Source organism: Carettochelys insculpta, chromosome 8, assembly GCF_033958435.1.
Source record: "Carettochelys insculpta isolate YL-2023 chromosome 8, ASM3395843v1, whole genome shotgun sequence".
In the NCBI taxonomy this organism is placed as follows: Eukaryota; Metazoa; Chordata; order Testudines; family Carettochelyidae; genus Carettochelys; species Carettochelys insculpta.
The window spans coordinates 44207607-44224779 of NC_134144.1; the positions used below are offsets into that span (position 1 = coordinate 44207607).

At 42.6% G+C, this 17173-nt stretch overlaps 1 protein-coding gene across 2 annotated transcripts in view; it reads right to left on the reverse strand.

The window, feature by feature from the left end:
* Positions 1–17173, reverse strand: part of TANC1 (tetratricopeptide repeat, ankyrin repeat and coiled-coil containing 1) — a 193983-nt gene that overhangs the window by 93817 nt on the left and 82993 nt on the right. For both annotated transcript variants that reach the window (XM_075000828.1, XM_075000827.1), the window contains exon 4: positions 5149–5253. In XM_075000828.1, coding sequence (XP_074856929.1) covers positions 5149–5253 — 105 coding nt within the window. The remainder of the gene's footprint in view (positions 1–5148; positions 5254–17173) is intronic.

Consider the following 17173-nt stretch of genomic DNA (forward strand, 5'->3'; position numbering starts at 1 on the left):
TTTTGTAACTAAGATAACAGCAAGAACTGTCAGCACACATTATTCTTTGTATTTCCACTTGTATGCATCTCAGTATGATTTGAATGGAAAAACGTGCATATCATTCTTGGAGTATTTTCAATTTCAATTCTATTCCATATGCATCTGCAGTACAAGTGATGCTTTCCTTTCAAATTTTGAATATTATACAACATTGACATTTCTGACAGGAAAGCCAAGTTGCAGTTAAGAATGTAAATGAACTTTAACATGCACATGAACGGAAGGCTTTAGGTGGACTCTGTCAAGTTATTTCAGCATTATCAGTCTCTAATCCATAAAATTCAACAAATCCAGCCTGAAAATAAATATTTTGCTTTTCTAGATGTACACTTGATGGTGCCTCCCTAAATTTAATAGAAAGTGTGAGGTGTTTTTTTTTTTAAAAGGGAGAAGCAGTTTCTCTCCCTTTCCCAACAAACAGATGCCCATAATACAACATACATGACCACAACAACTGGCAGGCAGCCTTCTTATCTGATTAAAGTAGTCACAAATTGAAATTTTCAACTTTCTGTTAGGGCTGGTTGAAAATTTTCCATAAGAAATTATTTTAAGAGAAATCTGTGGGGTTGGCCAACAAATATATTCAAGAAAAGTGACGGCTTTTGTAGAAATTTCTAGATATTTGATTAAAAAAACCAAAGGCTTGAAATTAAACACAAATCTGGCCGAAACATTTTAGTTTTGATATTTCACCAAACTTTTTATGGAAAGTTTCAATGAAAAACATAGGAATCTGTTTAGCTATAAGTTTTCCAGGGGGCAATGTACCCTTTTTTCCCCACAATCTCTAGTTTCTTTAGAACACATAATATTTAGCGTATCTAAACTCAGCACAGATAAATTGTAACTGCACTGTTAGACCCATGGTAGGACTTCTTTTCTTCACCCAGCTCAGATTTTAAGAAAATCTTTTGGGTGTATTTTTGAAGTGGTTTAGTCTCTTTTAATATAAAGCTCTGTATTTACAGTGGTAAGAGCTTTATCTTAAAGGAAGATCTTGCAGTTTGTCATAGAAGTATCCAAACTACTCGCACCTGGAAGAATAGTAACACAGAGGTAGCCATCTTAGTCTGTGTCTTAATGAAACAAAAACAGCAGTCATGTAGCACTTTAAAGACTAACAAAATAATTTATTAGGTGATGAGCTTTCATGGGGCAGACCCACTTCTTCAGATCTGGAGATAATGCTGTATTACAAATAGTGTCTGCTCTCTTTTTGTTTGCCCCCTCTCAATTTACAGCTGTTCCAACTAGTTGGCAGATAGTAGAAGGGCTCCCTCCTCCCTCTTTGTTTAGAGAAGTAAGCTCTGTGGGGGTGGGTTCAGGCTGGGAGCTCAGCCCCTCCAACCAGCAGCATGTTTGCAGCCCAGCGACTGCTCTCTCCAGCATGGTCAACGCCCTCCGTTGGGGGTGGCGCACAGGTTCAGGCTGGGAGCTCAGCCCAGTCAGCCAGCCGTCCAGGCATTTCCATTCACTGGCTAGGTATGCACTCTCCTTCTGCGGGCTGGTTCAGGCTGGGAGCAAAGCCCAGCAGGCAGACTGCTTGCAGCCAGCTGTGAATGGAGCCAGCCTAGGGCTGGGAAGAAGCAGCTCCCAGGGATGCTGCATTGCTAGTTACCACATAGAGCTGCCTTGCCCTGATTGCTGTACAGTTACCGTCAGGTTTGGGACATTGTGCTCAAATAATTAATACTGAGATTCTCCCAAGCTATGGACTCAAAGGAACAGGAGGGAATGAAAAATAAGTGTTCAGCTTGGATGGTAAAAAGGTTCTCACATTCACTGTGAGCTACTGGATTCTCTTCCACCTACTTCCCTCGGTCTGTGATGACCAAAGGCTCAGGGTCTGCCCACCATTCATGGGCTTTCAGCTTCCTTTCATGCTCTGGGCTGTAGGTCCCAGCAACTAGGATGCTTCAAGTGCAAGTTTGCCATAGGCTGCTAATGGAGATCCACCAGATAAGTTTTGGTTCCTTCTCCCAATATATCTGTGAGACTGGAATTATTAAACCTATTTCACAGATAGGGCCACTGAGGCTGAGCGCAAGCCAGGCCTAAAGTGCTACAAACCTGTGTCTGAAAAACAGGTGTCAGCTACCTCTATTTTGCTGCCAGTGTGCTTTGAAAGCCACTTTCAATCTTGGTGCGCCATGTACGGACTTCTACTTAAGCTGAAGCAATGAAATGGTGGAAAAAGAATTCATCTCCAGATGCTTCAGCTTCTGCTCTAAGCACTAGGCAAGGGGCATGAAATTTCATAATGGGGGCACAGTGCAATCAGTCTCCCCTCTGAGGCCTCTGCTGGCTCTCCTGCTTGTGCCTCCCATTGCAGAGGGAGCACAGTGCATAACTTTTGGGGCATTGAACAAGGTGTGGGAGGGCCCTGCTAACTGCAGGGACAAAAGTGGGGCCCAACACAAAAAAGTTTGCTGACCCCTGCTATACAGTAAACCTTGATTTTATGGACCCCGATTTAGTGGACTTTGGGAACAACGGACGTCCAACACACCACAGTTGCTCCCGAAGGCCGCTTAATCGAGGCCTGTAAAATCCTAAATCCCTTCCTCCCCACCAAAAAAAGGTATTACCAGCCACCAGATCCACCGCTGCCTGGACAGTTGCCACTGCTGGAGCCACCACATGCTCCTGCAATAGGGGTGGGCATTTATGTAGGCAGAGGGCACTTGCATACTCCCCCACCCTGGCGTTGGGGCTCCAGCTCCTCCAGCAGCAGGTGAGTAGAGGGCATTGGGCGGGGGGAGGGGGAGAACTGGGGCTTAGGGAGCTTGGCAGGGGCAGGTCTCAGTAAACCCTCTGATTTAACGGACTTTCGGGTTTAACGGACCCCCCCCCCCTTCCCACCATTAGTCCATTAAATCGAGGGTTTACTGTACTGTATGCTCCTAAATTGACCCCCCTCTGGATCACCAAGTAATTTCTGGTAGTCATTGCTGCTAGATAGGACTGATCTTGGAGCCTACTAGGACTCAGAAAAGGGTTAAATATTTATATGGATCACATTACAAAATTATTGTGTGTGCACTGTTCTTAAAATAGGCATTACAAAAAAGTATGATTTGATATTTCTTATTAAGGACTGCCTTCTTTTCACCTGTATTGTGTCTCTTCTAGTGTTGATTTTGTAAGTGAATTTGCAAAAATGGCTCTTCTCGCTGTTTTGGTTGCAGACCCCTGATTTAGCGAAACCTCCTTTCCCTTGCAGTGAATGGGGAAGTAGCCATTCCACTGTCTGGGTCTAGGGCTGCTGACAGGCAGGGAAGCCTGCCTAAGTGTGCTGTTAGCAAGGAGCTACTTAGGTAAGCATCTCCCAGTCAGAGTCTGCCACTGACAACTCACCCCCTCCTGCATTGCAACTCCCTTCCAGACCCTGCATCCCCTTCTACACTCATCCCACAGATCAGAATCCTCTTCTGCAGTCATATCCCTTCCCAGAACCTGCATCCCAAACCCATGCCTCAGGTCACCACCTAAACCCTTCGTACCTCCTTCCTGTTGCCCCATGACAAAACTCCCTCTCAGACCCTGCTTCTGCTTCTATATCCACCCCCTTGGCCAGAATCCTCTCCTGCACCCATACCCTCTCCCAGCCCCTGCTCCCCCCAGGACCCTGCCCCAGGTCACAACTCACTCCTTCACTCAAACTCTCCCTCAGACCCCACAGCCTCTCCGGCACTCCAGTCCCCTACTCAGAACCCTTCTGCACGCTTATTCCTATCTGCTGTTAGGAATAAGGGGATTTCAAAGTTACCGGGGTCCTTTCGAAAAGGAGCCCCATCTGGATGAGCCGCATCAATTTCAAAGTGCCGTGGCCACTGGCATTCTAACAAGGCACTGAATATGTATTTCAGCGCTTCATTAGTAAACTTTAAAATGACCATTTGCATGGCAATTTCGAAGTTTTGGGCTAGTGTAGACATGGCCAATAGGTTATATGCTGCTCAACCAATCATATTAGTTGATTGAAAGGAAAACATAAAACCAAAAGACAATTTATGGAGATGTCCCGTGCATTAAAAAGCTGTTCAGTTTTTCAATTTTTTTAACCTATAAAAGTAAAATACAACAATGCAGACACCCATTTGCTGGTGCAGCTAAATTGGAGATATATAAATAGGTTAAAAAGTTGAATTACTTAGAGCATTTTTGAGAGAAAAATGTTAGTTTACTCTCAAAATATACAATTTTTTTAAAAAAACAGGTTTAGAAAAAAACAATAATCAGAAAATCTTACTGTTTCCTTAGTTTTGTTAGTTCTTAAGCACTTTCCTTGAAGTTTTAGCAACTGCATTAATTGCAGCATTGAAATATTTAGAAATAAAACCACAATGCACAACTAACTATAAGCAACCAGTCTATTTTCATAACACAAAAATATAATAAATATTAATATTTTAAATAAATACCTTTTCAAACCAAAGAATGCCTTCTAAATTGAAGAAAAAGGAAAACATTTGATAAACTGTAATTCGACTGAATATGTGCAATGACCTTAATGAGGACAGTTAATCTGTAAATTGATCTAAAATATAACAACGGCATGAAATGTTCATTACAGTACATATAGAGCAAAATAATTCTGAGGTCAGTATATAAGTATGACATTCATCAAAAGCACACTTCATTATGTGCTACTCAAATTTAATGAGCTTGAAACTTTTCAGGAATACCAATTAACTTGAGAGAGGTAGCTGTAACCAGCTTTGCCAATGCAAAACTGTTGACATTACGCTCCTATTTAGCAAGCTTTCACTGAACTTTTCACAGCAGTGTAGCATTCAGTACAAATCCACATACTTGGAATCAACCTTTTTCAAAACAAATTCCAAAAAATTCACATAGGCCTCTACCACACGAAGTGACCCACAATCCTCACTTTCAATTTTGTCCTCACAGTATACATAGCCCTAAAAATTTAGTGTATAGAAAGATCAGTCTTTTTTTTCTTGAACCTTTCACCCTACCACAAATGCATTTAGTTGTGAGAGAGAGACTCAAATCCCATGACTGCATTGTCCAGCTCCCCTTGAAATGAAAAGCTAGTCATTAAACAAAACAAAAACAGCACTGAAAATATACTCTTACCATTTTGATTGAGGTCCGTTGGCTCGGATGCTTTTCTCAATGGTACAACAACCGCATCTACTGGCACTTTGGGACTTTCCACATATTTGGGCTTCCTGATCGGACCTGCAGCAGGAAAATTTTAGCGTGACTAATTTTTTCCAGATGGAAATCACATTTCAGAATGAACAGTGTGTACACTCAGAGAGCTAAGTAACCCTAAAGGACAATCTACTGCACACACACAGAGCTACTACAACAAAGATCAACGAACAGAGGCACTTCTACTCCTGCAGTTTGTTGTACGAAAGAAAAACTTGAGTCACACATGTTTTAGAATGTGAACTCTGGTGGAAAACAAAAGCAATTCGCTTGCTGTGATGCTCCTGAAGCAGTGTCCAGGGTATATAAAAAGAGGATGACTTAGTCATACTCATACCCAAATTGCTGGTCATTGGATTCCTCTATCCGGAGCTTAAATTTTTCATCTCAGTATAAAGATGTCTCTTCACTTCAGAGGTATTAGAGTTAACGATTACAAGCAGAAAGCTTGCAACAATAACACTCAAAATATATCAGTCCAGCAACTTTATATTATTAATTATTTTATCCAATCCAAGCTGCACAATCTGACTGGAAGGGGAAGGTGGGGTCCAAGGAGAAAAATATCTTCTTGTCAACAGTTTCTCATTTATAAAGACATCAGCTTTCCCAGCTCATGCTTAATTTAAGTCAAACTGTACCAGGCATTTTTCAGATACCTTTTCAATCACAGAAAACACAGAACAAAAATTTGGAAGTAATTTGATACCTAAAGCATTCTCACTTAGTTTGAGCTTTAGGTTTTCTTTCTTAAAATATTAATGAGCACATACTTTACTAAATGAGATTCAACAATTACAGGAAACATTAGATGCACAATTTTCTGGTCAGCAAGATACCAATACAAGGAGAACAATGCTGCCACCTAAGGGTTCACTAAAAGTAGAATACTAATAGTATCAGAGAGTCTGTAGCTTTGAGAACAAGAAGTCTTGTGGCACCTTACAGACTAACAGATACTTTGGAGCATAAGCTTTTGTGGGCAAAGACCCGCATCATCAGATGAATGAACTCATGCATCTGATGAAGCAGGTCTTTGCCCACAAAAGCTTATGCTCCAAAATATCTGTTAGTCTATAAGGTGCCACAAGACTACTTCTTGTTCTCGAATACTAATAGTATGAAACCAGTATAAATTAACTCCATCTATTTAGCCCTTAACATTTTTAGTTCATATGCACTTGTACAGAAAACAACATTCTAATAATATCCATTCTAAGGTTTTATTAAAATACATCTAATCTTCTTTCTGAAGAAAACTGTTCCAGATTAACATATTTTACATGTACTATAATTAGAACATTTAGTTTACTAATTTTACAGTAATGCTTACTTAAGAATGACAGATTAAAACTATTAAAATATTTTTGTTTTGCACCAAAATTTTAATAAGGCTGACATACATCTGTAACAGGAAAAAATCCAGAACTAACTTTGTAACTCCATCCTCAACTCGCTAGTCTATGACAACAGTATAACATATCATGATCATGCCAGTCACTGTTTTATTACCTACTGTACACTAGGTACAACCTGAAGGCCTGAAATTCTTGTTCCAATAGTACAATTCATATCACAGGCAAGCAGACTACTGTACCTGAACACAACATGTTACGGGATTGGGGTGAGTATCTCCTTTATATTTATATATTCCCACATAGAAAATTCTGTAACACTTAGGTTAAGATGGCAAATTTATTTCACTTATTTCATGGGAATAGTGAATAAAACACAGATTTATAAACAACGTATTAGAAAGCCAAGACATTCTGGAGAAGGGGAGCAGGCAGGGAGGAACCACTGGCATATATACCAATGCAAAGTCAAGATATAAAAATAATCAAAATTCTTCTTCTATATTCCCACCACTGTGTACCCTTTCCAAGTATCTTGGGTCATCCATACAACCACTTTTAAAAGCCACAATGGACATGATGGCTACAGCAGGGCTCCAGTCGTGGCAGCTCCTGCTGTTGCAGCCGGTCTGGTGGCTCCAGTGGCTGTGGCAGGGGCTTCAGCCATGGTGGAGGCTGCAGTCACAGTAGCTCCTGCTGCTCCAGCAGGTCAAATGGCCATGGCAGGGGCTCCAGCCAGCTCCAGTGGCCCCTATGGGGGAGCTCCCGCCACAGCAGGTCTGGTGGTTCCAGCCATGGTGAGACTCCAGTGGGCACAGCAGGACTGGCAGCCGCAGGTCTAGCAGCTCCAGAATGAGGACTGTGTCTGCTATGGAGTCCAGATTGAGGCTCCAGAAGGAGCAGAACGTGAAACATTTGTGGTTGCTCCAAGGCGTGAAGACGTCCAGCTGGGGAAAACCCCACTTTTGGAAGATCAACTGGGGGACGTCCACGTGAATAGACCACCCATGACTGAGACAATCTGCCGGTTCTGGATTCCTGGGAGATTGGAGGCCTTCAGGTGAATGGAATGGGCTATGCAGAGCTCCCACAGGTGCAAAACTCTGAGTAGAGTGGGACCTGACCATTGCTGGGTGACAGAATTTGCCAGACAGGAGGTCAGTATTTTCTAGCATGCTACCAACACTTTCACTGCTTGCTGGGCTCTTACAAGACATTTGGGATAAATTACAGCTAAATAACAGCACAGAACACTTTTCACAGAGGTAGGCATGTAAATCTGTATCTTCAAGAACAATAAGTCCTGTGGCACCTTATAGACTAACAGACATTTTGGAGCATAAGCTTTCATGGGCAAAGACCACCTTCATCAGATGCACAGAACACAGAGCCCAGACTGGTGGTTGTAAACAAACTTTATAGGACCATGGGAAATGCAGCCACACCCATGTAAGTGGTTGTCTGGCTAACTAAAATCATGCCAGATTATGGAGTTTGCCAAACAAGAGAGTTCTGGATTACAGAGGTTCAACCTGTACCCCTTTACCCTTCTGCATAAGGCCTGAGAATTCCTTCTTGAACTTGAGGGCCGCCGCCCAGGAGTCACAGCTGTACCAGCTCAGGACGACCACCTGGTTAGCCACCCTGAGCATCTGGCCCCCAGTAGAGTAGACCTCCCTCCCAAAGAAATGCTAGCATCTAGCATGCTTGGACTTTGGGGCAAGAGCTTGTTGACCTCGGCACTCCTTGTTGACCACGTTCACCACCAAGGAACATGGCAGGGGATGGGTGCACAGATACGGGTACCTCTTAACCAGAGCAAAGGATTTATACTCCACCCCATGATTAGTAGGGAGGATGGAGGCTGGCATTCGCCGTATGGTGGAGATGGTGGCCATGAGTGGTCTTGTTAAATGGGATGGCCAAAAGTGAGGGTCCCTTCAAGGTAAGGATGTCACTGATAGGGTCAATGGACTCCACTTCCTCCACAGGGCAGATGTGGCTGGTAGCTGTACAATGAAAGAGGTCTTGACATGCTCAGAAGTCCATGGGTGGAAGCCCAGAGATCAATGCACCTGCCGCCGCCTTATCTGGAGAGGAGCTGGAAGATGCCCAGGGAGGAGCCACCTGTGCTGGATCATACAGCTGATGAGGCAAGGTGCTGGGTGCCACATCTGAAGGAACAGTGGGGCAAGAAGTCTCGAGGTGGGTGGCTAACAGTAGCCTCACGACCTGCTGAGATAGTTGATGTATGCAATCAAGCCGAAGGCATGGTGCCCTGTGCCTTGTGGTAGCCTATGGAGTCCAAAACAGCCACTGGGCAGGGAGCCAATGAGAGGCAACAGAGTCACAGGGGTCAGATGGAGATCAAAGCCACAAGTGCAACTAGTGCCACAAGTCAGACCAATGATTCCACAGACAGCTTTCCCCATCTTAAAGAGACACAACATGGTCTCTCCCAGAAACTTAACCAGCAGCAGCCAGCAAACTCTCCCCATCTGTGCCATATGCTCAATCTGTGTCAAAGTCTATCTCACATACAGAGTATGTGCCTCTCACACACACAATCTCTCTAGCCTCAGCCCCACTCCTTTTGCGGAGCAACCCCCTGGAAAGATTATTACCCATCCTGATCTAGTCCAGCCCCCTGCTCAAAGCAGGACCATCCCAAATAAAACATACTAGCCAGGGATTTGTCAAGCCTGGCCTTAAAGAACCTCTAAGGATGGCAATTTCACCAGCTCCCTAGAAAAACAGATTTTCCTACTATCCAAACTGGACTGCCCCCACTGCAACTTGCGATGATTTCTCTTCCTCTGTCATCAGCCACAATAGACCACAGCCTAGCTCAGGGGTTGGGAACCTCTGGCTTCAGAGTCACACGTGGCTCTTTAAAGGGATCACGTGCAGCTTCGAGGGTGCTGCTGCTGACTCCTTGTGCAGTTCCAGAGGCTGGAGCCACTTAACCAAAAAACTAAATTCAGTCGTGCGCTGTTGAATGAACTGAATTTAGTTTTGTTGTTTAAGAGGTGGCAGCCAGAGCTGCTCAGCTGTCAGCCGCATCAGGGCACAAAGCCTGGAAGGGAAAGCTGGCTGGGCAAGGAGCCGCCCTATGTGGGTGGAAATCTAAGCCAGCATGAAAGCTGTGGGGAGGGGCAGCTGAGCCAGCCCCTGCCAGAGCCATGAAGCTGCACCAAGGAGGAGGCAGCAGCGGCGGGGACAGGAAGCAGCTGGGGCAGAACTATGCGCTGAGATTAATTAAACCCAGGGCAGTGAGGGCTCAGAGGGGTTACTCCAGAGGACAGAGGGAAGGGAGAAAGGCCAGGGCTCAGAGGGATGAAGGCTGGGAGTAAGGAGGGAGTTTGGGGCTCAGAGGGGTTAAGCCTGGTGGAAGGAATGTTGCAACTCAGAGGGGTTCATCCTGGTGATGGGGGGCAGGTTTGCAGTATGGGAGGCTAAAGCCTAGGGATCCGGAGGTGGATTTGAGAGATGAGGTGGGTAAAGCCTGGAGATGGAGTAACAACTTTCTAAATGGTACAAATCATTGGTTGTGCACTGTTCTTAAAATAGGGGCAATAAAAAGCATGAGTTGACATTATTTATTAAGGACAGTCTCGTATTCACATGCATTGCAGCTCTTGAAGGCTTGATTTTACAACTGACTGAAAAAATGGCTCTTCTCGCAATTTCAGTTACAGATCCCTGGCCTAGCTCCATTCTCTTCCCACTGCACTTCATGTAGTTGAAACGACTGTCTAGGAAGGAGTAGAGCAGAGAGGGATCTAGTGGTCATACTGGACCACAAACTAAGTATGGAGTCAACAATGTGATTGTTTCAAACAAACAAAAAAAATGTGATTCTGGTATGCATTAACAGGAGTGTCACGAGCAAGACATGAGAAGTCATACTTCCCCTCTACTGTGCACTAATTAGGCCTCAACTGGAGTACAGTAAATCCTCAAAATACATGATTTCGAGCTAAGCTTAACTCACATTAATGCAAGTTAAGTATAACTCAAAATCCTGCTCCCCCTGGCCCAACCTGCGTGGCCCCAGTTCAAAGCCCCGCGCGTGGCCTGACTCAAATCCCAACCCCCACCCCGCTCAACTCCACCCCTCTGTATCCCCAACCCACACCAGGCTTAACCCTCCCCAGCTGTGACTCCCAACCCCAGGACTTACTTTTCAAAAGGAGCTCCAGGTGCTCCTGCTGTTTCCCTGGCTGCAGAACTTGTGTTTAGCCAGGGAGAAAAGCCATCCCCCAACTTATGTGAAATCTGAGTTATGCGACGGTGCGTGGGAACACAACCCACGCATAACTTGAGGAACTAATATATTTTGTCCAGTTCTGGGCACCACATTTCAAAAAATACGGAGAAATTGGAGAAGGTCCAGAGAAGAGCAACAAGAATGATTAAAGATTTAGAGAACATGAACTATGAGGGAAGACAGAAAGAACTGGGTTTGTTTAATTTAGAAAAGAGAAGACTTAGAGGGGACATCATAGTGGGTTTCAAGTATCTAAAAGAGGGTTATAAGGAGGAGGGAGAAAAACTGTTCTCCTTGGCCTCCGAGGATAGGACAAGCAACAACGAGCTTAACCTGCAGTGAGGGAGGTTTAAGTTGGACATCAGGAAAAACTTCCTGTCAGGGTGGTTAAACACTGGAATTAATTACCTAGGGATGTTCTGTAATCTCCATCACTTGAGATACGTGAGAGCGGGTTAGATAGGCATCTATCAGAGATGGTCTAGACCATGGGTGTCCAACCTTTTGGCTTGCCTGGGCCTCACTGAGTGAAGAGGAATTGTCTTGGGCCGCATATAAAATATATAATATAGTTAATGTATATAAATCACATAATAATGTTAAAAGTTTATGATCTTGTGGGGCCGCATTACTAGCTGTCCAGGGCCGCATGTGGCCCGCGAGCTGGACACGCCTGGTCTAGACAGTGCTTGGTCCTGCAGTGAGTGCAGGGATCTGGACTCAATGACCCCTCAAGGTCCATTCCAGTTCTAGTGTTCTATCATCCCCTCATTCTTCTCTTACACAGACTATATAAAGTCTCAGCCTCTCCTCATAAGTCATGTGCTCCATGACTTATGAGGTATTATTTTTGTTGCCCTGGACTCTCTCCAATTTGCCCACATCTTTTCTGTAGTGAGGGGCCCAAAAATGGAAGCAATTCTCCTGATGTGGCTTCACCCATACCAAGTAAAGGGGATTACTTCCTTTCATTTGCCAGCAGTTCTCCTACTAATGCAGCTCAATATGTCATTAGCCTTCTTGACAATAAGGGCACACACTGTTGACCCATATCCAGCTTCTCATCCACTGTAATCTCTGGGTCCTTTTCTGCAGAACTGCCACTTAGCCAGTTGGTTCCCCCAGCCTGGAGCAATGTATGGTATTTTTCCATCCTAAGTGCAAGACTTCACACTTCCCCTTGTTAAACCTCATCAGATTCCCTTTGGCCCCATCCTCCAACTCCTCTAGGTCATGTTGTATCATGTCCCTAGCCTCCAGCATGCCTATCCCCCAGCTGAGTGTCTTCCATGAACATTGTGAGGATGTAATCCCTTCCACCATCCAGATCATTAAAAAAATGTTGAACAAAACCAGACCCAAGACTGATCCTTGGGGCATGCTGCTTGGTACTGGCTGCCAAATAGAGACTGAGCCACTGATCACTACCCACTGAGCCCAATAAGCTAGCCAGCTTTCCACCCACCTTATAGTTAATTCATCCAAGCCATACTTCTTTAACTTACTGGTAAGAATACTGTGGGAGATCATATCAAAAAGCTTCGCTAAAGCCAAGGTATATCACATCCCCCATTTTCCCCATATCCACTGACTCACTTAGCTCATCACAGAAGGCAATTAGGTTGGTCAGACATGATTTGCTCTTGCTAAATCCATGTTGACTGGTCCTGATCACCCTCCTCTTCTACGAGTGCTACAAAATAGATTCCTTCAGGACTTGCTCTATGATTTTTCAGGAACTGAGGTGAAGCTGACCAGTATGTAATGACCAGCTTCTCCTTCCCCTTTTTAAAGGCTGCATTTTATTTGCCTTTTCTTTAAATTTAAGCTAGGCCATATCATCTTGCAATTAGTATTTAAATAATAACAATAAAAAAAACACAACATACATCTACAATTCAGAAGGCATACTTAGATTCTGCAATTGTCTTCCTGACACATCTTAGGCACATTCTGCTCCACTTCCCCTACTTGTGAAATAGGGATAATCAGTCACCTGCTCCTCAGCAGGGCTTCATTAATGTTTGTAAGGTGCTGTGAAAAGCTTGGATGGAAATGTCTGAGTATTTGAATCTAAAAATGTGTAAATACCACACAATACTGATAATTTTGGTAGTTTCCTCTCTCTGCCCCCAAAATAATTTTTTTTCTTTCAGCTTAGATTATATTTCACATTTTCCAGTCTGACTCTTTTTGCTGGAGCAGGAGGGGATATTTTGATGAAAAATAAGCCTAATCTGAATGACAGCTAGCAAGTGTGGTGTGTGCGCCATCTAAATTCTCTGCCCACCTGTAGGAAAAGAGGCACACAAAACAAGGATGCTTGTAGGTCCCCAGATACTCCTGGATTCTCGAGGGGCACCTATATTTTTAAACCATATCTGAAAAGCCAAATGTAATCTTTGCTCTTGACTACAGATTTTGCTACCATTATTTATGCCTTTTTGACCTTCTGTTTTGATTATGTCATCAATGTGGCTGCCACTGAATGCCACTCAATCTGTATTTTATGCAGAATGATCCTACCCACCTGCATGGCATCAGCAACAGGGACCATAGTACACTAATTCCCTGAAGAATATATTAACTTGTTGTTGATTTCCATGTATAGATCAAAGTTTTGAAACTGTTCTTACAGAAATCCAAACCCTTTAGGAACCAATCCAGTCAGAGGATGCCTTTTCTGTCTATGGTGCAACAGATGAGATTAGATGCAAAACTTGTATTTCAGTGATTAAGACTTACGTATGAGGTGCTAAGCAGAGAGTATTTCATTCCAACCACACAGTGCCCTGAAGACTTCCATGGCATGGCTTAAAGTCTCTCTCTTCTTTCAGATTGTTGAATATATCCACATCTTAATCTGCAGTCCAGGAGTTTATGGATTGGAAATTTATTTTTAATTATTAAATTAATCTGTTTGTGCCCAATGAGCAAGTACATTTTGTAAATAAATAAATGCATACATACTAATGTCAAAGTATACATTTACCAGCAGAGGGGGCTATTTTGATACTTTTCTTAAAAAAGGCTATGATGCGGAAGCAACCCAAAATGCATTCCTCAGAAACATAACCACTTCCTTTTGGGAAGACAGTAATTCAACTCTCTAATATAAACAGCACTATAATCAGACAGAGCAAAGCAGAAAAGCAATGAGCAAACAATCTAATCAGAACCAGAGTAATAAGTGAGAGCCTGTCAACTGACAGTTCAGAATTGAAATACCCTTGGAGTGTATTTTAACATCTTGATCTCACTTTTCAGCTGTAGAGCAGGTGGGACTCATGGTTGAAATCACTTTTTCATTTAGCCAGTTTAAACTGAATAGCAGCGCTTACAGCCCCAAATAGATTGCCACATTACAACACGGAAGAGTGGCAAAGAGTAATGACTTCTTATGCTACTCTAGAAAGGGACACATCAGCAGGGTTTAATTCTGGCTCAAAAAGAAGCCATTAGAAGGTGAATTGTAAGTGTAAAATGAAAACTGTGTTTACTGAAGTACCATGTTGAACAGTATGATCAATCATGCTAAGAAAAAATGTGGGCACACTAAGAACTAATGAACACTCTTAAATGGGTTTTAGATTTTGCAAATTCACCACTGGCCAGCTCTACTTAGCTGTGATGTTCTAGAATGCATCATTTAATGCTTCATACATAACCAATACAAGAATTGTAAGACCTTCTCACCTTGAAAACCCATATGAAAAGATACATAATAATATGACCTCTCTCTATTCCTGGAGGGAGCTCCATTTTCCAACCCACCAGATTTTCCCAGTTTATGATGACTGTAAAAGATACATGGTAAGACACATAAGCTGATCAAAATCAGCAAGACCTCTTTGGATGTAGTAACAAAAGGTACAGGGCTCTCTTTTACAATGCCAGAGATCCTGAGTTAGAAGGCCAGGTGACAGGCATGAAAAGGAGTGTCTAGGGTCAAGGTGGATTCACCATTACTTAGAATCTCTAGATAACGACTGAATACCTTTCTGAAAGATATGTAATATCCCAACGTAGTTATGAGATTGATGCAGGAATTTCTGGGAGAGGTCTTATGGATTGTGTCTTGAATGAGATCAGTTTTGAAGACCATCACTGGTACCTTCTAGCCTTTAAGAAAATTTAATAATCATCTGTTAATAGCTTTAAGGTCCTTTAAACCTGCCACAGCCCTGATAACCAGAAGGGACTGCTCCCATGTGTAAAGTTATGCACATGAGGAAATACATATAGGACACTGGGGTCTAAAACACCCTGGCTCACCTCTGAAGAATATGGAATGGTCCTTTTTTTCTGCATGGTTACAACTTTCAGTATCTACTATCCAAACCAAGTGTTCATTTTACACTTGTACTGGGATGATGGAAGGAGTTTTATACCTCCTGAAATATGAACTGCATTTCATTTGTTTCATATCTTTAAAGATATTAATTGGCTTTTCCCTAAGTCAAACCTGGAGCACTATCATCACTGAAGCATGAAGAATCAGTCAAAGAAAATACAAGATATCATTGATGTCTCTCCTACCACTCTGATCCATGCTATGGTCAAGTCTGATAACCTCTCCAATAATCTTGTCATCCAATTAAAATTCATGAGTTCCTATTTCCTTTCTCAATTATTAAATACATAATCCCATATCAACCCTTTGAAGATTGCATTAGTTCACTTCCATATAATCTTTAATTTCCTTTACAGAAGAGATTAACCTCACTATATTTTTTCATTTCAATACCCCACCCAGTCTCCTCCATGTGCTTCCTTCTTCCACTCTTTTGCCAACTCTCTCACTTAAGAACGCTCTTGACACCAAATGAACTAGGAACTTCCATTAGCACTTCTTGGCTCTTTTCCCACTTAAGCTCTGGGTTACTCTCTCTCTCCTCTTCTGACTGCAGACAGGGGTGGAATTGGGAGGAAGGAAGGAAGTGATGCTCTGCTCACAAATGAAGGTCTATTTATGAGATTAACCAAAACAAGGTGTCAATCCCAGTATTTTCTACAGATGCTCAAATATAATTCTGTAAGCTTTCTGAGCCACACCTGATTCCTTGTAGTTGGTGCTCTTTGGCACATCTTGGACATACTCTATAAAGTTTTGCAGGCTTTCTTCTTTCATGAGTGAAACACAAAAAATGCCACCCACTTGTGACACCACATTAAGACCTCAGATACAGCAAATAGTGGAGATCTGTGATCAAGCCTTTCCTTGCTTATATGAAGAACAAAATAGCTAACAGCATCAGCACTTAAGTTATCATGCCTGGGAATCTGAGTGCACATCTCATTAAAATGAATGAGGATATAATTGCACGTCAGAACTGTGCATCTTGAGCAATAAACATATCTGCATCAAACACATTATTCTTACTTTTGAGGTTTCTTTGCAACCATAAACAGCCACTTTTTCAAAAATAACTGAGATTCTGAAGAAAAAGGCAATATATTCAGAAAGATATTAGTATGCAACAAAGCTCATGAATTGGTTCAATCTTGGCCCTGGCTACAGTAATCTTCAGAGGACAGATGACAGGTAGGAATCCAAGATTTTCATTGAGATCAGACTCATTTCATACACAGAAGAATACCACATAGTTCACTGAGTCTGGATATTTAAAGCAACAGATATTTAAAAAAAAACAAAAAAAAACAGCAGCCAGCCCCACATCATCCATAAATGCTCAGTAGAGTAGGAGTGGTTTGTAGACCATATCTTTAAAAAATATTGATTTGGGGGTATATGTCTACACTTCTACTTGACTGACAAAACCTTCATCATTCACGGGTGCTTAAAAAAAAGAAAACACAAATAATAGCTTTGTCAAAGCAACTGAAAATGTGCACGCTGCTTTGTCTGCAGGAGTGCTCTGCTATCAACAAAGTAAAACTCCATCATTGGGAGTGAAAGTATAATTGATAAAAGTGCTGAGAAACAGCATTCACACAAGGTGAATTTTAGCAACAATGCTGTGGTGACATAGCCTTGTCACTAGAAGTAGCATAGTGTAGACATGCCTTTAGTGTTCTCCATGAACCTGTGTTTCCCCACTGTGGAGGAAATGCACTTTCTGAACTACTGTGATTAGTTTCTCATATCCAAGTCTCTGGTATAAATTCACCTCAAACCTAGAGAATAAACATTATTACCGCATGCTATTTGGTGCCTTACATGTAATTACTTTGATCTCAATCCAGTTCCCAGCATATAATCTCATCACAAAAGGACATAACTGGCACACATACAGCTTCAAACCTACAAATTAGGGGTGAAACACAGTGGTAAGAAACTTGCCCTGTCATTTCCTGT